Source organism: Phoca vitulina, unplaced genomic scaffold (assembly GCF_004348235.1).
Source record: "Phoca vitulina isolate PV1807 unplaced genomic scaffold, GSC_HSeal_1.0 scaffold19, whole genome shotgun sequence".
Taxonomy (NCBI): Eukaryota; Metazoa; Chordata; class Mammalia; order Carnivora; family Phocidae; genus Phoca; species Phoca vitulina.
Window position 1 is genome coordinate 7,694,922 of NW_022589722.1, and position 23,936 is coordinate 7,718,857.

Genomic DNA, 23,936 nt, shown 5'->3' on the forward strand with positions numbered 1-23,936 from the left:
TTTAAAAAATAAATAAATAAAATAATAAAAAGGGTACTAGAGGAAGTAATAAATAAATCCACAATCATAGTTGGAAACTTAACACCCCTTTCTCAGAAATTGACAGAACAACCAGAGGTGGGGCGGGGTGGGGGGAGGCAAGGATATAGAAGGTTAAACATTATCTGGAATGAATAAATCAAGGGAACAAAAAATACAGAATAGGGAACCTACTCAATGGTACTGTAACAGAGCTGTCTGGTGACAGATGGTAGCTACCATTGTGGTGAGCACAGCAGAACATATAGAGATCTTGAATCACTATGTTGTACACCTGAAACTAATGTATCATTGTGTGTCAACCATATTCAAACAAACAAAAAACCCTTTCTTTAAAACACTATCAACTTGGGGAGGGGGTTGGGAGGATGGGTTAGCCTGGTGATGGGTATTGAGGAGGGCACGTTCTGCATGGAGCACTGGGTGTTATGCACAAACAATGAATCATGGAACACTATATCTAAAACTAATGATGTAATGTATGGGGATTAAAAAAAAAAAAAAAAAAAATTAAAAAAAAAAAAAAAAAAACACTATCAACTTGACTAATTGATAGTTATAGAACACTTTACCAACAGAGAATATACCTATGTGCACATGGAAAATTAACCAAGATAAACCATACACTGGGCCATAAATAAGACAGTTTGAAAAGTCTAAATTTTACAGAGTATGTTCTCTGTTCACAATGGAATTAAATTAGAAGTCAGTAACAGCTATCTAGAAAAGCTCCAAATATTTGGAAAGTAAAAAACATACTTCTGAATACTCCATGTATGAAAGAAAAAAATAACAAAGGATATTAGAAAGTACATTAAACTGTACAGTAATGAAAATACATTGTAGGATGAGAGTTGGAGGGAGAGTTGGATGCACTGATGTAGGTGAGCCTTGAGAAAGGGGAAACCTTGCCCTGTTTTTTGGGCTGAGCCCTGGGATCAGGGGTAAGGCTTAGTCAAACCCTGGATGTGTTTACCCAGCCCTTTTTTCCTAGGTGGTACAGTAGAAATGCAAGACATCACATAAAAAAAGTTTCCATAAAGTATATAGGCAAAAAAAGACTTCAGCATTAAAAGGTTTCCCTACCTCAATATGATATAGAAGCCTCTGAATGAGTTCTGAACCATGAGATTAGAACATAGAATAGAAATGGGCCCATTTACATTGACCCCATTAGAAATGGAAAGAACCTTTGGGCCCACAGCGGCCTTGGGAAGAACAAGAACCAACTCAGAGGTGATCTTCATGGACTGACGATTGGGTTCCAGAAGTGATAAATTACTCAGTGGGTGATATAAGAGATCATATGTGCTCCCCAAATACCTATGCACTGGAAACTATGATGCTAACAGTGAGAAGAAATGCCATTTAAGGTATACAATGCACCTCTATATCCTCAAATTCAAAGTATCAGGACTTACTTCACTAAATGTGAAAACAAGAAATTTTTCATCATCACTCCCAAACAAGGACAAAACCATGAAGGTGTTGAACAACTTAATTATCATCAATCTGATGGGTTTTATTTCATGTCCCTGAAGGGTACCTTTCCCAGGCTCTCAGCTTTCATCTTTACTACAGAGAGTCAAAAACCTTCATACACTTGACACAGATCAAGACTGTCAACTCAGTCAGAGAGGCCTATTTGGCATTTAAAGGTAGAGTCTACTGAACTGTGACGGGTCACAAGCCCTCCTTTGAAAAAAATCCAGATAAATGGAGTGGAACTGATTTTTATCCATCAAAATTCTGGTGAGTTATATGTCCACGGAAGATTTTATGGTAAGACCCAATGCAAGCATCAACATCAAGAACAAGCTAAGCAAGAGACTAATTCTACCTAAGGAGTGAAGAAAAGATGCCCCATCTCAGCACTTTTATGAATATATGGGATATGTCTGGAGGCACACACCCACTCTGCCACCAAGGACTTTTGAAATTTCATGTATCAATTCATCTTTTAGATCCTAATATCTTTTTTTTCCTCTCCCTTTTTCCAAAATCAGATCCTAATATCTTCTAAACTAATCCATCCTTATACTCAGAGCTGTCATAAATAAGCCCAATTAAGCACTTAGTACAAATGGGAAAAGACAATCTTCCTCAAGGTAAGGAAGGAAGGAAGCCTGCTTCTCCCTCTCCCACTCCCCCTGCTTGTGTTCCCTCTCTCGCTGTGTCTCTCTCTGTCAAATAAATAAATAAAATCTTTAAAAAAATAAAAAAGAAATAAAAAGAAAATTGACAAAATCAGGGACGCCTGGCTGCCTCAGTTAGTAGAGCATGTGACGCTTGATCTCAGGGTTGTGAGTTTGAGCCCCACATTGGGCACAGATCCTACTTAAAATAAAATAATTTTTAAAAATAAAGTTCTAGGGGCGCCTGGGCGGCTCAGTCGGTTAAGCGGCTGCCTTCGGCTCAGGTCATGATCCCGGGGTCCTGGGATCAAGTCCCGCATCGGGTTCCCCGCTCGGCGGGAAGCCTGCTTCTCCCTCCCCCACTCCCCCTGCTTGTGTTCTCTCTCTGTCAAATAAATAAATAAAATATTTTAAAAAAAAATAATAATAAAAAAATAAATAAATAAATAAATAAATAAATAAAGTTCTAATAATAATAATAAAGTTCTAACCCTAAAAAAAAGAAAACTGACAAAATCAAAAGTTTTTTATAAAATTGATAAACCCCAAATTAGATTGATCAAGAAAAAGAACATAAATTAGCACTATTAAGGATAATAAGAAGACATCACTTCAGATCCTACAGACCTTAAAAGTATGATCTTGTGAACATTATACCAATAAATTTGAAGTTTAGATTAAATGGACAAATTCCTTCAAAGACACAAATTACCAAAACGGACTCAAGTAAAATATTAGAAAACAAAAATAGCATTGTATCTATTAAATAAATTGAATTCTAAATTAAGAAGCAACCCAGAGAGAACTTCAGGTCAGTTGGTTCATTGGTGAATTCAACAAAACATTTAAGAAATAAATAATAACCCTCACAAACTCTTTCAGAAAGGAGAGGAAGAAAGAAAACTGTCAATTTATTTTTAAGACCAACATAACTGTAATTCCAAAACCATGACAATGATATTAAAGAGTACTGCAGACCAAGAGTCCCCATGAATGCATAGAAAATTTTAAACAAAGTATTATCAAGTCAAATATAGCAATATATAAAAATAATACAGGATAATCAAGTGGGATTTATCCAAGGAGAGCAAGGTTGGTTTACTATTTTAAAAAGTAATCAATGTAATTCACCATATTAACAGAATAAAGGAGAAAAACCATATGATCCTATCAATAGATGCAGAAAAAGAAGTTGATATAAAAAATTTTTTAGAAAACTAATATAGATAGGAATGCCCTCAATCTGATAAAGGAATCTAGAAAAAAAAACACAGCTAACCTCAAAATTAATGATGAAATACTTCATGTTTCCAACCCAAGGCTGGGAACAGTGCAGGGATATCCACTATCTTTTTATTCAAAAGTTCACTGGAGGTGTCAGCTAACAGTAAATCAAGAAAAAAACATAAAAGGCCTACAGACCGAAGAAAAAAGAAGTAAAACTGTTGCTAATTCACAAATACCAAGATTGTCCACTTAAAATATTCTAAAAACTGTACAAAACAAAAATGTGAATTTAACAAGGCTAGAGGGTAGTAACTCAATAATATAAGACTCAATTGTATTTTTATACTAGCCACAAACAATCAGAAAATTTAAAAACAATTCCATTTACAATAAAATTGAAAAACATAAAATATTTAGGATTAAATTTAGCAAAAGATATCTAAGATTCCTATTTTAAAAACAACAAAATGTTAATCAGAGATACTAAAGAAGATATAAATATTAGAGAAATACCACATTCATGGATTAGAAGACTCAGTATTCTTAAAACATTAATTCTCCCCAAATTGAACTACAGATTCACTGCAATTCTAATCAAAACCCAATAATCTGATTTATAGAAATGGATAATATTAAAATTTATATGGAAAAGCAATAAACTTAAAAGAGTCAAGACAATCTTGAAAAAGAATTAAATTGGAGGGCTGATACAACCTGATTAATAAGACCTATACCACAAAGCTACAAAAATCAACATAGGATGGTACTGGTGTCAGAACACCATATAGACACAAAGACCAAGAGAACAGAATAGAGCCCACAAATAAACCCACATATATAAGGTAAACTGCTCTGACAAAGGTACCAAAGGCCACTCATTGGGAGAAAAAAGTTTTATCAAAAAGTGGTACTAGAATAACTTAATGATGTATGGGGAAAAAAGATGATCCTGGATCCCCATCTCATACCTCTCACAAAAATAAGTTCAAGGCAGATCCTAGACCTAAATGTAAAAACTAAAACTATAAAATTTCCAGAAGAAAACATAAGAGAATTCTTTTTTTTTTTTTAAGATTTTATTTATTTGAGAGAGAGAGTGAGAGAGAGAAAGAGCACAAGAGGGGGGGAGCGGGAGAGGGAGAAGCAGACTCCCTGCGGAGCAGGTAGCCCGATGCGGGACTCGATCCTGGGACTCCAGGATCATGACCTGAGCTGAAGGCAGTTGCTTAACCAACTCAGCCACCCAGGCGCCCCATAAGAGAATTCTTCATAAACCCTGAGAAAGGCAGAGGTTTCTAGAAAAGACACAAAACATTAAACACAAAATAAAAACAAATGACAAATTGAATTCAACCAAAATTTAAAACTTCTTTACACTGAAAGACACCACCAAAAAAATATAAAGCAAAGCTGCTAGGAAAAGTCTTGATAATCTATTTCTCTGTCTGCTTAGCTAGCTGGCTATCTGGCAAAGGGTTAGTACTTTGAATATATAAAGAACTCTTACAAATCAATAATAAAAAGATCCAATGGGAAAAAAATTTTAATAGGCAAAATAATTTGACACTTCACAAGTGAAGAAATGCAAATTAAGCCCACAATAAGATACCATTTCATATTCAATAAATACCTAAAATTAAAGGACCACCAACACCAAATACTAGCAAGGATATGAAGCAACTGAAACATTCCCAGTAGGAGTATAAAATGGTACAGTTATTTTGGGAAAAGGTCTGGCAGTTTTTCATACATTTAAACATACATCTACCCCACCATGACCCTGAACTTTCACAAAAATGCTTATTTAAGAATACTGATAGCATCTTTATTCATAACAGGTAAAAACTGCAAACAACCCAAAAAATACCCACCAACAAAAGACTACATAAACAAATTGTAGTATATTCATTCAGTGGAACAATATTCATTCAACTACATGGATGAATTTAAAAAATAGTACATTAAGTGAAAAAAAAGCCAGTCATAAAAAAGAACATACTGTATGATTTCATTTCAAAAAACACACAGCATCAATCTATGGAGACTGAAATTGGGAACTGTGGTGTCTACAAGGTATTGACTAGAAGGACACCCGAGAAAACTCCATGGGTAATAAAAATGTTTGGGGAAGGGGGTGCGTATTATTACACAGAGTATATATTTACTAAAACTCAAATTGTATTATGTGATATCTGTGCATTTAATGGTATGTAAATTTTACTTCAATAATTTTTGAAAAGGTACACTGATTCTAGTGTTTCCCTTGTGCTCAGAAATACAATCTGTCAAGATGCATCACAAAGCTAAAACAGATCATTTCTTATAAGAAAGTATACATTCCCTACTTGGTATAGTCCCTCAAAGCCAAAGCCTGATTGCTCTTGGGTGATATATAGAAATACTCCTCTATTTGTTACTTTTACATTAATTTATTCAAATCAGTGAACAACTCAAAACAATTGCTTTAACCCAAAGAAATGAGTACCATATTTCAGTTGAAAAGAGACCAGATGACCCAAATTTTCAGTCCTTTCTAGTGAAGGTAAATTTAACCATATTATGATGGCTTCATTTTTCATTCATTCATATTAACATCTGAGTTTACAGAACCAACATAAACATTTAATAGATCTTTAAGCCCTGCAATAGCAAAATTGAAACCGTAAGATTTTAATAGTTCATAATTCTCTCTCTTAAAGTAGTTTAGCTTACATTTCTTTCTCCATTTCAAGCTGTTTACTCAATTCTGCGGCTCTGAGCTCTAAATCTGTATTCAGCTGTCTTTGCAGTTGTAGATCCTGCAAAGCTTGTTCCTTGCTTCCTTTAACTTCAAGAGTATCGGCTTCTAGTTTCTATGGAAGAAATATAATACGGTAACAATTTTAATGTCAATAATTATCCATCTATTATTAAATATAACATTTTTTGTTTATACTCAAATTGGTGTTGACATAACACACAATAATAACCATAAAATATTTATGTTATAATAAAAAACGCATTTTCCATCTGAAGCCATTGCTGAGTAAAGGAACGATTTATCTTGGAATCTTTCAGAGGACCTACCAGCAGGCTGTAGATGTGACAGGCAGTCACTAAGTTTCTACTTTTAAAAATTAGCTCTAAAAAAGAGAATAAACTTAAAATAATTATATCTATTACTTGAATAAAAGTTTTAACTCAAGTATGAAAAGACGAGGTAACAGGTTCACATGTGGGCCCACTTAAAATATATTATCCTTTATATTCAGTGAACAACACTCATGTAATTATAAATATTTGAAACTAAAATGGAGTTATCATGTCATCCTTCTCATTAACATTTATTGACCCTAAATATAAAGTCAGTTAAATTCCTGGTTTTGCATCTTTAAATTCTTGGTTTAGAGACTGCTGCTCTTCATAGCATAGTTTCTGTCTCATACACATACATATCATACATACAATTGTGTGTACTTTTACAAATTTACAAAATCAAGCTGTTAAGTATAAAGTTTAAGTATCGATGAGCAATGCATTTTCTTATATAGTTGTAATAATTTTGTATCCTAAATATTTTATAAACCAATCTAGGTAATGTGGCTCTTATTCAACACTTATACTGGATATTTGATGTAACTGTAAAATTTTGTAACAAATACCTATATAAAACACATGGAATACTTCCTAAAATAATTACCAAATGTTAAAGATCTGATAATCACAAGAGACACTACTGGTTCTAAATAACTATTTGTAAAAGATACCCAAAGAGAATTCTCATTAGACGCTTTTCAGCAAAATGGTCTCTCTGTTCTTTTCAAACATTACAAAAAGTAATTTGTCATTATTATCATCACCAGCCATAATGAAAAGAAAAAGAACCCATAAACAGAACTGTAAACATACAACATTCTTCCATGTTGTATCAGTGTTGATATACACATATACACATACAGATCCAATAGTTCTACAGAAGTGTTTCATCTGATTGTGAAGGTATAGCTTACATAAATAGTAATTTGAGAAATATTTGTTTAATTGATAGTAGATCCCATTTAAAGGACAAAGGACTCAGGTCAAATCCTCTTCTGATAGGTCTAGTCATTTAATCTCTTTAGTAAATCAACAGTTTCACTTGGAACTGTGTTAAAGTAAGAAACAATTTACCACAGTATAAACTTATTATTAAACTAAAAACAAAATCCAAAGGGTATAAATGTAAAGTTTAAAGAAGGAAGAAGTCTGTCATACGTGAAATATATATTGGAATAAGGGAGTAAGGAGATGGGAATGATGGAACAGAAGAGGGTTCATAACAACAACAACAACAAAAGGATAAGTTCCTTATAATTACAGAGTAGATCCCTGGTTGGTTGTTTCTTTGAAATAGTTACATATTACAAAGGAACCAGTATACATGTTAAAACTGCCATTTGTAAAAGCCACTTTAACATTAATGAAGAAATTAAAGATGGAATTCAAAATTAAGACTTGAAAAATTACATGTAATTTAAAGTTTTATATGACAACTTCACCCTTGTTTGAAAATTTAAAATCTTCAATTCCTTCTACGTTATCAGTTTCCATTACTACAGCAGCAGAAAATATAGGTAAATTCAGTATCTTTTATACAAACCTTAATCTGACCTTCTAATTCTTCAGTTTTTTGTTCTAAAGAGAGGTGCTTCTCTTTATATTCTTTAAGATGACTTTCCAGCTGATTGCAATGTTCTTGCTTATCCTGCAACTTTGTAGTGACCTGATCCAACTGAGTAGTGATCTTATTTAACTCCTATAGAAAAGTACAATTGAAGAAAACTTTGGTAAGGTTTACTTTATTGTACGCCCAAATGTTTCATCAAAGTAAAATTGAAAATTCTAATTTTATTTAAGAAACTATTGGAGTAAGACTAGAAAGAAGTCTAATGATGAATCAGAGGTTATATTTACCAGTATAAAGGATCTGAACTGAAACTGTACAAGCATGAGATACTAAGTTTATATGCATAACCACTCAATAACTTTTTCTAGGAAGAGTTATTTTAGGAGCCAAAAGATACAACTGAATATTAAATAGGCTAATAGTAAAATAATACTTTTGTATTATAATTGTTTTTAATATTCAAGATGCCATTTCAAAAAATAACATTTAAAAACAGTGACCACATCTATGAAACTTGTTCATTTGTAGTATCTAGAGGCACTGAAAGAACAAAATACAAATTACTAGTAAATCCACCACCCACAAATAATCACTATTAATGTTTTGGTAACTTTCCTTTTAGTCTTTTCTGTATGTATTTTGATTTATACTTTTAGAATAGGAAGAGAATCTCACTTTACATACTATTTTATTATAACCTTTACTTTAACATAACAATGCATCATGAAATTGTGACATATTTTCTAAAATATCATTATATTTGCATAAATTTCCATTTTATGTGATCCAGACCATTTTTTAGCCAAATGTCCTATTTTAGATTCTTAGATTGCTACTAAACTTTTTGCATTTTATTAACAGAAATGTAAACAGCATCCTAAAAACTATGATTATTCCCTTAGGATAAAGAACTAAAAGTGAGGGCGCCTGGGTGGCTCAGTTGGTTAAGCATCTGCCTTCAGCTCAGGTCATAATCCCAGGGTTCTGGGATCAAGCCCCGCATCTGGCTCCCTGCTCAGCGGGAAGCCTGCTTCTCCCTCTCCCGCTCCCCCTGCTTGTGTTCCCTCTCGCTGTCTCTCTCTCTGTCAAATAAATAAATAAAATCCTGAAAAAAAAAAAAAACTAAAAGTGAGCTAAAGAATGAAAAATCCTAAAGTTCTTGAAATATATTGCCAAACAGCTTTCCCTACCACCATTAAAAGGTTGAACTAACATATACAACCACCAGCAATGTATGAAGGTGGCTTATTCTTCTACACCATCTCCAAACCTTCCAGTGTTAAACACACACATCTTACCTCAATAAGGGCATATTCTGTTACTGTCTTAATTTACAATTGATTCTTAATGAACCTGAACATTTGTTAACATATTTTTTATCATTTACTTTTTTTGTAGGGTCCCTTAATTCCTAAGTGTTTTAAATACCAAGGATATTAACCCTTCATCAGACACATTTCAGAAAATGTTTTATTCTTTTGCTATGTGCTTTCAAATTTTGTTAGTGATATATCTGGCAAAAAGATTTTAAACTTTCATGTGATTATTCTTATAAATACTCTTTCCATTACAGTTTCTAGCACTGATCTTGTGCTCAGAAAGTACTTTACAGATATATTTAGCAAAAATGTGAGTAAAAAGTTGCAGAACATACATACACAGTGATTCTATGTGCATAAAAGAAAAATACCAGTATGTGTGTGTGTTGTGTGTGTATTTATATACACATACCTATCTGTTCAATGCTTACAGAACTCTAGAAGGATATATACCAAATTTAAGAGCAAACATTCCATCTAAGGAGGAAAATGGGATTAAGGTAAGGGTAAATATAGAAAACAAAGTTTTTATTTTGTTAACTTGATATATTACTATATCGCTAAAAAAAAAAAAATAGACCAACAACCAGTGTAACCTCTCAAATAAAAAGTAAATTTTAAAAATTTCTGTCTAGTAAAAGGAAGAAAAATCTATCAGCATTTTTACCTTGGCCCTAAAATAGTAAGCTTTTATTCTATCAGAAGTATTGAGAAAAGTAACTTCTGCATTCCCTACAACTCTACTTATTCTTACCCCCAAGATAAAAGAGTAACTCTTACTGCAATGTGTGCTGTTTTCCTGCTTCCAAGTGGTAAGTATATCCAGGTCATGGCCCACATTACCTACTTAAAACAGGTGTGAAAGTCTGTCTCTCGTTCCCAATCACTGGCACTTGATGGAATGAAGCAACCATTCAACAATTAGGAGTAGATATTTCGGCTCCACACCATGGTCTACACTAAGGAGTGATAAAATATTAAGAAGCCCAACCACAGCTGCACACCAGTTGAGCTTTATCAAAAACAAAAATGACATTTTTATCTTCATCCGTCTGACTCTTGCATCCACCACTCAACTGGCTCTGAACTCAGGGAGAAATCAAAGGGAACAAGCAAGTTGATCATGACATTAATAAAACTGAGTATCATTTTTATACATGTTTGCAATTAATTCATCTACCAAAACATTAGGTTATCAAATGAAACTGCATCACATTCACATACCTGCTGTTTATCTTGTAATGCATTTTGGGCTGTGTCCAAATGATTCTGAAGATCTGCTCTCTGAGCAGTTTTTGCTGCTTCTGCCGATAGCAGTAATTCAGTTTTGGCTTTAATCTGTAACAAAATTGACCAGTCATTTAATTCGTATTTAGTTCTTGATTTCCCCTTGCTTGAACATACACTGCTTTTGCCACTAAATTATTTTAAAAATTAAGTCCTCCAGCAAAAAACATAAGGATTTAGACACTGAAAATTAAGTATGTGATTATCCCTCAAACAGGAACATGTAGGAGAAAAGACTCCTAATAAATATTTGGATAAATGATGAAGTTTATCATGATATATATGATAATATATATGCCCCTACGTGACACCAAAATACTTCTCCCTCTCTCAAATTGGACATCCAAATATTGGGTTATCATATAACTCATCTAACAAAATTTATACAAAATTACAAAACAAAAATTTTATTTTAAATAGGAAGAAATGTGTATCCTCTTCCTCCAAATTAATAAGTATCCCTGTTATATTAGTCTATATTTCTTATTTTCAATTGAATTATTTTCCTAAAATAAAGAAAATCAAGGTTTAGAAATGTTTCTATGACTTTCTCTACTATAGTATAGGATAAGAAACCAACAATGAGAATGGAAAAAGAAATGTTTTAATTCCCATCCCATCGATTCACTGAACAAGGCTTCTATATTGGCTCTGAAATAATGTATATTAAAAATATATAATGCGGGCGCCTGGGTGGCTCAGTTGGTTGAGCAACTGCCTTCAGCTCAGGTCATGATCCTGGAGTCCCAGGATCGAGTCCCGCATCAGGCTCCCTGCTCAGCAGGGAGTCTGCTTCTCCCTCTGACCCTCCCCCCTCTCATGTGCTCTCTCTCTCCTCTCATCCTCTCTCTCAAATAAATAAATAAAATCTTTAAAAAAAAAAAAAAAATATATATATATATAATGCTACATATATAAATGTATTTTTTAAATCAAACCTTTAAAGTAAAATCTAAAAATCAAAGTCAAAAAGTATTTAACACAGAAATCTAATGGTATAATATCAAATGACTTTGAACTTCAAAAACGACAATAAGGATTTCATGGAAAAAAGGAAAAGCAAAAAAAAATCTGATGGTTTCAGAAGGTATAGTTTGCCAGAAGAGATAAAGGAAAAAAAAGGCAAACACGAAAGCTCAACAAACTGTCTAGATACAACCTTTATATAATTCCTATTCCTAATGTTTTTCCATTAATAAATAAGGCAGAGAGAGGGAGAGAGTGGTGGGGGCTAGAGGGAGACAGAAAGAGAAACACAAGGAGAGAGAAACAGAATTTACAACATTTGATGGCTTAAAATAGGTGTTTTATTCAGACAAACTCACATTAAATTGCATAATTCAATATTACCTGTATGTCAAGCTGGGAGACCTTCTCCTTGCTCTCATTTAATTGACTAGTCAATTCATTGACACTAGTTTCTAAGGAAAGAACACGGTCTTGTGCAGCTCTAAGATGTGCCTTCTGCTCTTGCACTTGATCATGCAAATTCTCCTGGGCTTGTTTATGGCTTTCTGACTGATTCTTCAGCTTCTCTGTTAGTTGAGTTACCTATCGTACAAGCAAGACTCTAATTATGAAGATCACAAATGATATAATAAGAACTAAAACAAACAAACAAGCAAGCAAATTTAAGGCCCATGAAAATATTAAAGTGCTCTACGATAGCTTATCTCCGTATTTTTTTCAAGAAAATTTATTCACATCTTTCCAAAAATAAGCTCTCTCTCAAAACTATAAGAAAACAACAATAAATTCAGATTCCCATTATTTTTAAAACCATCTCTACTGAGCTATAATTTACATGAAATAAAATTCACCCAATTTAGTTGCACAGCTTGAGATGATAAATACATACACTCATTTAACCACTGCCACAATCAGATGGAAAACATTTCAATTACCCCAAAAGGTTTACTCATGCCCCTTAGCAGTCAGTACCCTCCACTCATCTCTAACCCCAGACAATCACTGATCTAAATAATAAGAGTTCTTTATATATTCTGAATATTTCTGAATTGTCAGATATATGTATTACAAATATTTTCTCCCAGTCTGTGCCTTGGCTTTTATTTTTGTAATGGTATCTTTTGAAAAGCAAACATTTTTAATTTAGATGAAATCCAATTCATCTGATGTTTCTTTGGTGTACCTTGCTTAGAGTTCACTGAGTTTCTTGAATATATGGGTTCATATTTTTAACCAAACTGAAATTTTTTTCAGCTATTATTTCAATAAATATTTTTCTCCTCCTCACCCTCTGTCACGTCAATTACATGTATGCTAGATTACATGATACTGTCCCACAGTCACTAAAGCAGAGTTTTTTGGTTTTTGGTTTTTTGAGGGTTTTTTTTAGCCCAACTTTTTTTCTCTCTGTGTTTCATTTTGGACAGTTTCAACTGCCTTGTCTTAATGTTTACTACTGCTTTCTACTTGGTTAATTTTTAATTTATTAAGCCCATCCAATGAAATTTTAATTTTATATATATACATATGGAATTAAATATATATATGAAGTTCTATTTAATTCTTTTTTTATCATTTCCACTTCTATTTCCATTATTATAGTTTTTCCTTTATAGTAATAGGCATATTTTAAGAGCCATACATGTTTTCTTCTTTGAATGTCTAGTAATTTTTTTATATTTATGTTAACAAGTTTTGATTTTGTTGTCTTCTTTCAAAAATGTTTAATTTTGTTCCAGCAGGCAGTTAATATACATGTGGTTCAGCTGGATCCTTTTGAGGTTTGTTTTTATGCTTTGTTAGGTCAGGTGTACACTAGCTTTTACCCTAGGGCTAGTTTAGCTTTATCCTAAGGTGTAACATTCCCGGGGTTTCTACTAAATGTTCCCAAAGTGTTCAATCACATCTGTATTCTCTTCCTGGATTTGAACATCTCCCAGCCCTGATCATTTTTCAGTTTGTAGCTTCCTAATGATTGTTCATTGCCTGGCCTCATGAAATTGCACCATATGAATGCAAAGTTTAGCAGTCAGCTAAAGGCTCAAGTGGATCCCTTATTCAGATTTCTGGGGCTGCTTCTCTCCATTGTTCCCTCCTCTCTGATACTCTGCCCTACAAATGTCAGGTGCCTCAACCTTTCTGAACTTCAATATCTCACTCCTTAGTTCAGTGAGACCACTGTGCTTTCCTTGGATTCCGCCAACCTGCACCTCAGTCTGGAAAATGTCTCCGGGGCAAAAGCTGGAATGGTCAAAAGGTTCACTTCCCTTGCTTCTCTTTTCTCAGGAGTCAAAGCCCTGCACTGATTATTGTACAATATCTGAACACAGTGGTTTTACACATTCTTTTTCTACTGTTCTAATCATTTATGATGAAAGGACTAAATAGGTTACTCCAACATGGCAGGAAGCACAAGTACATAGATTTATTTTTATTTATTCTTTTAAAAAGAATTAGAAAAATGGCATTACCTACTGATACTTTGTTTTACTATTTTCTCATTTAGATAATTGTAACTCTCTTATTGGACAATTCTTCCAAAAAAGCAACTGTAAATTCTATATAAGCAACTTATCAAAATTATTATTAGCTCCATATTCCAAAGACATATCAGGACCAAAATATAATTTACTAGTAAGCCCACATATTAACCAATACATAGTAGCAACTAACACTTGATTAGTACTTTCAGTTTATAAATTTATGTTGTTATTCATTCTTTTTTCAAAATATCACAAAATGCCATGAAGCAAGAATGCATTATTAATAACATCTCTACTTTTCTAATGAGCTGACAAGGTAAATTTATTTGCTTGTGGTCACACAGGTAATAAGTTATGTGCTGGGACACGAATTGAGATTTTCTTTGTCAAATTATGCTAACTTACTTTTACTACAATAGCAACCTATCTCTAAGGTAAATGAGATGGTATTTGTCAAAAAAACATAATATTTAAAAAGTGCTAAAAAGAACCAGAATGAAGAGTCATTTAAATAAAGCACTTAGTAAGATTTAGAAAGCTAAAAGTCAGTTTTAAAAATAGAATAAATTTGACATGCTTACTTGCTCCTGTAAGGTATGGTTTTTTTCTTGTAACTGGTTAAGAACAGCAGTCTCTCCTTCACCAGCCTGAATTTTTGCATAAAGATCTTCTCTTTCTTTTTCTAGTAAGGAAATATTTTCTTTACTCTTCTGTAATAAGGCTTCAAGGTTCTGGATCTTTTGGTCCTTATCACCAATTTGACGTAGTACTTGTTCTAAATCATTCTGTAAAGAAGTGAAAACTACTACCTTAAGGATAGAGAACTTAAAAAGTTATTCCTTAAACATAATTGATAATACATTTTGCAACTCAGTCTTACATTTTTTAGTTACTCATTACATTTTAACATGGTAAACTTAATTAGAAATATATATTTAATAATATAAATCTGTATTATTGATAATAAACTAGAATTTCAAAAAAAAAAAAACCTTCAATTAACCACATTCTTATTCTAACACTCAGACCTCACTGCCCACTACTCTTCTTGTTGTTTAATCCATTGCAGATTCGTGGGACTCTCCTTACTCCTTATCACACCAGGCACACTCCCACCGCAGGGCCTTTGCACTGTTTCTTCTGTCTAGAATACCTTTCCCACAAAGTCACATGGCTCATCCCCTCTCCTTCAAATGTTTGTTCATATGTCACCTACTCAATCAGGCCTACCCTGACCATTACATTTAAAATTGCAGCCTTTCGGGGCACCTGAGTGGCTCAGTCAGTTGAGCATCCGACTCTTGATTTTGGCTCAGGCCATGATCTCAGGGTCATGAGACTGAGCCCTGCATTGGGATCTGCGCTCAGCAGGGAGTCTGCTTCTCTCCTCACCCTATGCCCCTCCCCGACTCATGCGCACTCTCTGTCTCTAAAATAAATAAATCTTTTAAAAAATTAAAATATAAAATAAAATAAAATAAAATCGCAGCCTCTCCCAATACTCCTTCTCCTGAATTTTTTTTTCCCTTTCCATAGCACTTATCTTTTAACACACTAAGTGAATTACTTATTTTTCATGTTTACCTGTTTCCCTCCACCCCCTCACTAGAACGTATGCTCCTCAAAGGTGAGGATTTTTGTCTGTTTTACTCATTGATGTATCCAAGATACATATGCTCTAAGATATTTGTTGAATGAACAGAAAAATAAAGGATTGCACTCTAACACAAGCACACTCATGAAGGCTCACTTCAATACTCCAATAGGACTCTTCTATTGATATATCAAGGGATCCCTCTTCTTTTACTTTACCAAGGGCCTAGTGTTACACAGAGCAGGGTCATTAGCCCACATCCAGAACAATGCCCATTAATATTCTGGAGCTATCTAACCCACAGCCTTGGCTCTGCCTCAGTCATTCTAAGACAGCCAGAGAGAACCTCTCCCTAAAACCAGACCCTAACAAGCCCCTCTGCAAACCTTATAGTACCCCACACTACCTTCCTCAGATCCAGTCAGGAACCACCTGGTACTCTCAACAATTTGCACCAATACTGCACTATTTGAGATCACTTTCAAACATGTTTCTCCTCTCAGTTTCAATCACAAAATAATGAAAGGCAACCTAACCTATCTGCTCTCATTCTCTGCTCCTGCCACTAATGATCCCTCTCTCCACATCCCACTCATCTTCTGGAACCACAGCTCCAGGCCTAAGCTTTTTTCCAGAACAGTCACTCTATTTCCAAGTCAGAAGTGAAATTTGGTTCACCCTTTACAGATGCTGATTACCCCTCAACAGTCTCGGATACATAAGGACCATTCTGCTGGGCAAGCAAGGGAGGTTGACTCCTTTCTGGTTTTTCACCCCATAACTCTCCCCATCATGTAAAAGCTTCATGCTGCTTTGGGGAGTATGTTACTCATTTATTCTAGCCTCTATTCTGTGTTGCTATCATCTGTAAATCCCTACCTCATTCACTGAAGACTTGAGACCTGATTTAGTTTTTCTCTCAATCCCAATTTCTGCCAATTTCCTGGGAAACACAAAATACACAAAGAATTAAGAGCACAGCCTCAACATTCATATCATCTTAATTCCTGGACCCTTACTCATTCTATTCAATCACTCACATGTAGGATCTTGTAACCACTTGAAATTGTTCCAAATGAAAAATTTCAACTGTCCTACTCTGTGACCACAACTTTCTGACCATCTTCCAATTTCATGACCTCATTTCTATTCTTCAATGCCAAACAGACACTGACCTCAATTTTCTTCTAGCGTATATAGCTTATGCCTCATTTCTCTTCCTGAACCTAATAAATACATGGATATGAGCTAACCTTAACTATTCTCTCAACGATTCAACATTCTTCAATTCCTTTCACCTTCAAATTCCCAATATAGCCATCCAAAAAAAAAAAAAAAAAAGCCCAATCCTAGATCAATGTTGCAATCTGCTGATTCCACACCTACATTTCTAAGCACTGTGAGAGCAAAATTATAAACCTTCATAGATTGCTGCCACTACAGAGTTCTAAAGTCCAACCTCCATCATATACTCAGAAGCATCTTGTCAACCCTTTCACTTGAGTAAGGTGGTTCTTACCTTCAAATATTCACCTCAACAACTACTTAAAAGCTTCAATATTCTCTCCAGATTCTTAACATCTGCCTGCCTTTCATTCAACTATTACCATCTCCAACTTTATCCAAAAAAAGGGAGGAGGGGGGCAAATCTTCTGGGATGATGCACCTTGATTTTCCATCCTCTTATCTATAAAGATAGATAGATAGATCCATATTTACTTCCTTTCCTCAAGCTTCAAAGAATATTCTTCAAGAAAGGATAAGTTCAAGTTTACCACCACCCATTGTATCTGTTACCTCATAGCTTTTCAAAACCTTATTACTTCTGTAACCTCTCCTTCAATAACCTCAATTATTCTCTCTCTACCAGTCCCTTTGTCCTAGACTATAAATGTGTTCGGGTATCTTTTGTTTTCAAACACACTTCCCAGACCAAGTCCCACTCATCTTTGCCCAGTCTTTATAAAATTCATATTTAAATTTCAAAAGTAATTCAAATATACTTTTCCAACTCCTCACCTCTCATTTACTCATCAAAACTCAGCCATCTCTACCACTTTATTGAAATTATGTTTAACAAGGTCACTAACTTATTCTTAATATATGAGAATATATACTTATATAATTATAGTTTAATATAATGGGCATTTTTCACTTATCATACTTGTCATCCCTACTACACATCCACATTTGTAGTTGCTGATTACTCCCAACTTTTGACTCTCCCCAATCTTTTGGCTTCCACTCTGCAGGTTCTCCTTAATTACTTTGATCATTCTCTTTCTTGTGGGCTGCTTTTCCTCCATTCATCTATGCCATTAAGTGCTAGTGTTTCCCAGAAGTCCTGTGTAATCAGTTATCTGTTCTCCCCACTCCACTGCCTCCCTGGCTGATCACATCTATTCTAATAATTCCATTTACCCCATTTATAGTGATGTTTCTCACAGCTAATATATATAGCATGGTCCCCTCCTCTAAGCTTTAAATAAATATATCCTATAAGTGCCTCAACAATGTCCAAAACTGAACTCATCACACTGCCCAATGAAATGTCGATTTGTCTCATGTTCACTCACACAATTGATGACACCTCCATTTACCATGTACCCAGTGTTATCAATCTGGAAGTCATTCTCTTTCTCTTCCCTACAACTATTAAGTCCTACTTATTTTACTGCCCAAGTATTACTCATATTTGCCCTATGACATCTTTTAACAATCGCTTGAACTAAGGCATTATTATTTTCATCTAAACTACTGCATATATTAGTCTTTTAACTGAACTCCTGCTTCAGAATATTCTCTCCGAAATCCACCTTTCACAAAACCACAGCAATCACCTATTTAAAAACCAAATCTGGCCACAGGAGTTCTATCTCAAGACCTTTAATACCTTTCTATCTTCAAAGATAAATGTCACACAAGACCTTCTATAAACTTACTCATGTCTAATGCTCTGGCCTCTTCTCTAACTAATCTCTAAATTACACTTTAAGCTCCAGCAAAACCTAACAGTTTAGTTCATATCAGCTTCAGTATCCTTGTCCTTTTAATTTCTACTTGGGGTATACTTCTTACTATAATCATCTTCACAAACCCGAAACATCTACATATCCTTTGCAATTCAATTTGTCACTTTTAAGAAGTTTCCAAAGACTGCTCTTTTTCCAGACTCTGAGTTAGATAACTGCCCTCTGTGCTACCATAATAATTTTATATACATATATACACCTAGAATGACACTGATTACACCTCTTTAATTAGTTTTTAGGACTTTTCATGTTTCCATAAGGAGAAACTGCCTGGCCTCTTTGACATCGTTTTCTTATTCTTCCCCAGGTAATGAGAATTTAACTAACTCAAAGTTTAGAATAAGGAACTAAGGCATATTTAACTCACCCCTCAGTCTAAGAGACAACCTGCCTATAAGAAGTTGAGAGTCTCATTTCCAGCTTTGTCTGTGACTGGATGAATAAATTTAATTCGGGGGTATACTATAAAAAAGCACATTTGGCTGCAGACCTACGCCAAATTCTTTACCAGTCTTACTACTCTATTTCTTTGCTACTCTTTACAGTAAAAGTCCTAGAGTTATCTATATTCATTTTATCAAACTCTCTCTTCCCATTTTCTCTTGAACCCCTTCCCTTAGGCTTTCATACCTCCTTCTCTATCCAAGTTGCTCTTATCAATGTCATCAATGACCTCCATGTTGCCAAGTCCAATAGGATTCTCAGTCTTCATCTTGTTTGACCTCCATCCTTCTAACTACCCAGGACAAACTTCTTGGTATCATCCTTGACTTCTCTATATCCCACATCAATCTATCAGTAAATGTGTCAGCTTTACCTTTAAAATATACATAGAATCTAACCATTTCTCAGTACCTGCACTGTTTCCACTCTGATCCAAGCCATGTCATTTCTTATCTGGATCACTGTAGTAATCTCTTAGCTAATTTCTTTGCCTTTACTCCTGTGTCCCTACAGTCTACTCTCAATACAGCAGCCAGAGTAATCCTGTGAAATTATAAGTCAGGTCATGTTACTCCTTTGCTCAGAACCCTTCAACGATTTCTCACATCACTCACAGTAAAATCCTTAAAATGATCTATGAGGCCTGACATGTTCTCATTCTCTGTGATCTCTGTGACTCTGTGCCCCTCTTACCCTTCTTATCACTTATACCACTGCAGTCACTGGCTTCCTGATATTTCTTAGACATGCTCCCACTTCAGGGTCTTTTAATGTATTGATGCTCTCTCTGATATCCACATGCCTCACACTCCCATTTCCTTCGAGTCTTTTCATCTTCTCAGAGAGGCCTTCCCTGCCAATCCTATCTAACACTGCAGTCCCACCTCCAGCCCCCCAGATCCTTCCTACTCCCTGTTCCTTTTTCATCTCCATAGCACTTGTCACCATCTAACACACTACATATTTTGCCTATTTACCTTGTCTTTTCTTTGTCTCCCTCACTAAACTCCATGAGAGCAGACAGCTTTGTCTATTTCATTTGCTGCCATATCCACAAAATCACTTCCTTGGCTAAGAGTAGACATTAATACACATTTGTTGACTGGATAAATGAAAAAACAAGTAAATGAGTAGAATATTTTTATCTCCATCCATCTGACTCCCATCCTACTCTCCAAACTCAGAAGGGTAAGAGAGACATATTACTTACAGCCTCGTTTAAATTCCAACATTGTTTCTGTGTGCACATCATTAGACTGCCATTTTCTAGAAGGCAGGCACTGTGTCTTACTCATCTCTTTATTTTCAGTGCTTACCACAGTGCCTGACATATAGTGCTCAATAATATTCAATGAATTAATGAAAGATTGAAGGAATAAATGAATGTCAAAGTCAAATTCATTTCAAATACTTGGGCACCCTCTTCCCTCGCTGTAACAAAACAAAAATTTTACTTCTTTCAATTTTGTAAGCTATGCTATAGAATCTGTATATATTTAACCCAATCACTTATATTTTCTATACCTATAATTCTAATGTTCATATGATAGTTCTAAAGCAGGGAAAGACATGACCAAAAATTACTAAGTTCTACTGTAGAAAATACAAAATGTTTTTTATTGGGCTAACTAAATCAGGAAATTTTATTTGCATTTTTTAAGTTTTTCAAACAGGGTACTTTTAAAAATAATAAGTAATAAAAAATTTATTTTGTATACACAACAAATAAACATATTTTATTTAAATAGGTAAATTTATTTAGTAAAGAAATTTAATAAAATTTAAATATTTTATATAAATAAGTCTATGTATAATAAATCTAGTTATAATCATTTTAAAATAGAAAATTTCAACATAGCAATTAAAAGAAGAAGATTTTCTGATCATCCAGATACTGAAAATTATCAAAGCCCTCCATAATCAAGTTTTTCTCATTATCTAGTTTTACCACAACAAAAGAATAATGATTTGGTTAATTTCTGTTTAAAAGGCTAATAATCCAAATACTAATATTTACCTGAGCTTCCCGAAGTTTTGCTGTAGTGCTTTGCTGAAGAGCTTGTTGTTCTTGATGTTGTTGCTTTGTTTTATCTAATTGATGCTGCAATTCTGTAGAATTTGTTACTTTTTCCTTCAACTTAAAAAAAAAATGTAGATTGTCAGCTCATGATTTAAAGGCATAATGCTATCATTCATAAATATCTGGCATTACACTCTGGCAAACAGTATGAAGTTTCCTCAAAAAGTTGAAAATCGAGCTACCCTACAACCCAGCAATTGCACTACTGGGTTTTTCCCAAGATACAAATGTAGTGATCCAGAGGAGCACCGGCACCCCAATGTTTATAGCAGCAGTGTCCACAATAGCCAAACTATGGAAAGAGCCTAGATGTCCACTGATGGATGAATGGATAAAGAAGATGTGGTATATATACAATGGATTATTATGCAGCCATCAAAAAATGAAATCTTGCCATTTGCAACAATGTGGATGGAACTAGAGGGTACTAGGCTAAGCGAAATAAGTCAGAGAAAGACAATTATCATATGATCTCACTGACATGTGCAATTTGAGAAACAAGGCAGCGGATCATGGGGGAAGAGAGGGAAAAATGAAACGGGACAAAACCAGAGAGGGAGACAAACCATGAGAGACTCTTAATCTCAGGAAACAAACTGAGGGTTGCTGGAGTAGAGGGGGGTGGGAGGGATGGGGTGGCTGGGTGATGGACATTGGGGAGGGTATGTGCTATGGTGAGCGCTGTGAATTGTGTAAGACTGATGAGTCACAGACCTGTACCCCTGAAACAAATAATACATTATATATTAATCAAAAAAGAACTATCAAAAAAAAAAAAGCAATATCTCATTACTTACAGAATCTTAATCTCATGATTATGAAACTATTCCCTAGGAATAGACTCTAATCCTAAGAACACAATTTTTTCCCTAGGTTGGCATTTAGTTTATTAATGCTTTTTTGTATACTAATATGATCAAGGAATTGATTACATACAGATTTTTTTGTAACAATAATCTAAACCACAGTATCAGTATTTGTTTTGTTTTTTTCTACAACATAATTAACGCTTATTGGAAAAGAATGGGTTATCTATCATGTCTAAGATTCTGGATCTAGAAGAAAATCTGTTGATGAAGCTACAGATTTTAACTCTCAGTGTTTGTTCAATTCTAGTAAAAGATATAATTTAATGATAACTTTTACTTTAACCAAAAAATAGTTACCATTATTGGCAACCACACCTTTAATTAGGATAGCATTCAATCTTATGCTTAAATTGCAAAAGTGAAAATCCTTAAATGCAAGCTCCAAGTTTATAAGCACCAAATACATGTCATTTTTAAAGATCCTCACCAACTGTGTTCATGCTTCACTGTTTTATTGGGAAGTTGCCCTTCCTGGGCAGGAAGACTCCTCCCCTTCAGCAGCCTAATAAAGGTTCACCCCCAGAAACTTTCTTACCTAAGCTAAAGGAGTAGTCTTCTTAACACATTTTAATTGAGAACTTTAGAGAATACAGTCACAACAAAATGACCTAATATATTTAATAATAAGTAGGATGTTTTTATTGGGGAGAAATAAATGTCACAATTTAAAGTAAAAATGTCTAATTAAAGCTCTTAACAATGAAAAAATTGAACCATAATACTATATAAGATGCCTCAAATCTATCAATAAACTTGCTACTATAAACACTTGAAATTAGCTTACCTGTTCTTCTAAACGAGAAAGTTTGAGCTGTAGATCAGCCACTTGTTGTTCTTTATCCATCAACTTTTCACTTGAAAGTTGTCTCTGTTCCTTTAGCCTACCATGAGCTTCACCTAGTTGGCGCTCTGTCTCCAGAAGTTTGCTATGTAACTTTAAAAAAGAAAAAGAAAAAGTTTGTATAGTACATATGTAAAAACACACACACACTCATCACCACATCACTACCACCACCTACCTACCTTCTAAACAATGTTTTCTTTTTCACGAAGATAAGTATAAATCTTAATTTTCATATACTTTGGGGGAACCTAAGATTTAGCTGAATTTTAATCACATAAATTATGATGGATCACATAAAACTGTGATTACAGTTTTGGGGCTTTTTGTTCTCTTAAACAAACAAAAATACAGCGAACCAAAGGCTCTTGTTTGGACTTGAGTGTTAGAATCACTTGAGGAGCTTAAAATAATAAAATAAAATTTAAAAATCAGGATGCTCAGGGCACCTGAGTGGCTCAGTCAGTTAAGCTTCCGACTCAGCGCAGGTCTTGATCTCAGGGTCATGAGTCCAATTAAAAAAAAAAAATCAAGACACTCAAGGCACACACTCAGACCTATTCCACAGTATTTTTTTTTTTTAATTTCATAGTGAATCTTGCCTTTTCATAGTTACAAACCACCACAATTAACTTCTTACATTTGGGTATTGAATAGAGCACAAAGCATTCCCAAGTCCTCGAATTGGCACATAATTTCTAAATAAAAGAGAAGAAAGAATATTTTTTAAAAAAATATTAGGTGGCCCTCATTCATTAACTTTAAAAATGCCACCCAGTTAAAACTAAAGGAAAGATTTACCCTGGAACTAAGAACTATCACTTTCTCAAATTCTTTATTTTCTCTAATACATTTACTAGAAACAGTAGTCAGTTTCTCTTGGGGGAGGGGGAAGTTCCATTAAAAAAAGAAAAAAAGTTTGTATTAATTTCAAAAGAAAACTGCATGAGTGCTGGGAATATAGAACAAAAA

The 23,936-nt window shown here is 34.2% G+C and overlaps 1 protein-coding gene across 1 annotated transcript in view; it reads right to left on the reverse strand.

Moving 5' to 3' along the window:
- EEA1 (early endosome antigen 1) overlaps positions 1-23,936 on the reverse strand; it is a 127,406-nt gene that overhangs the window by 27,294 nt on the left and 76,176 nt on the right. The window contains exons 12-18 of the mRNA XM_032416188.1: positions 22,908-23,057; positions 21,192-21,311; positions 14,686-14,889; positions 12,003-12,203; positions 10,590-10,703; positions 8,020-8,175; positions 6,114-6,253 (exon numbers count right to left, since the gene is read on the reverse strand). Of these exons, the coding sequence (XP_032272079.1) occupies positions 6,114-6,253; positions 8,020-8,175; positions 10,590-10,703; positions 12,003-12,203; positions 14,686-14,889; positions 21,192-21,311; positions 22,908-23,057 (1,085 nt within the window). The remainder of the gene's footprint in view (positions 1-6,113; positions 6,254-8,019; positions 8,176-10,589; positions 10,704-12,002; positions 12,204-14,685; positions 14,890-21,191; positions 21,312-22,907; positions 23,058-23,936) is intronic.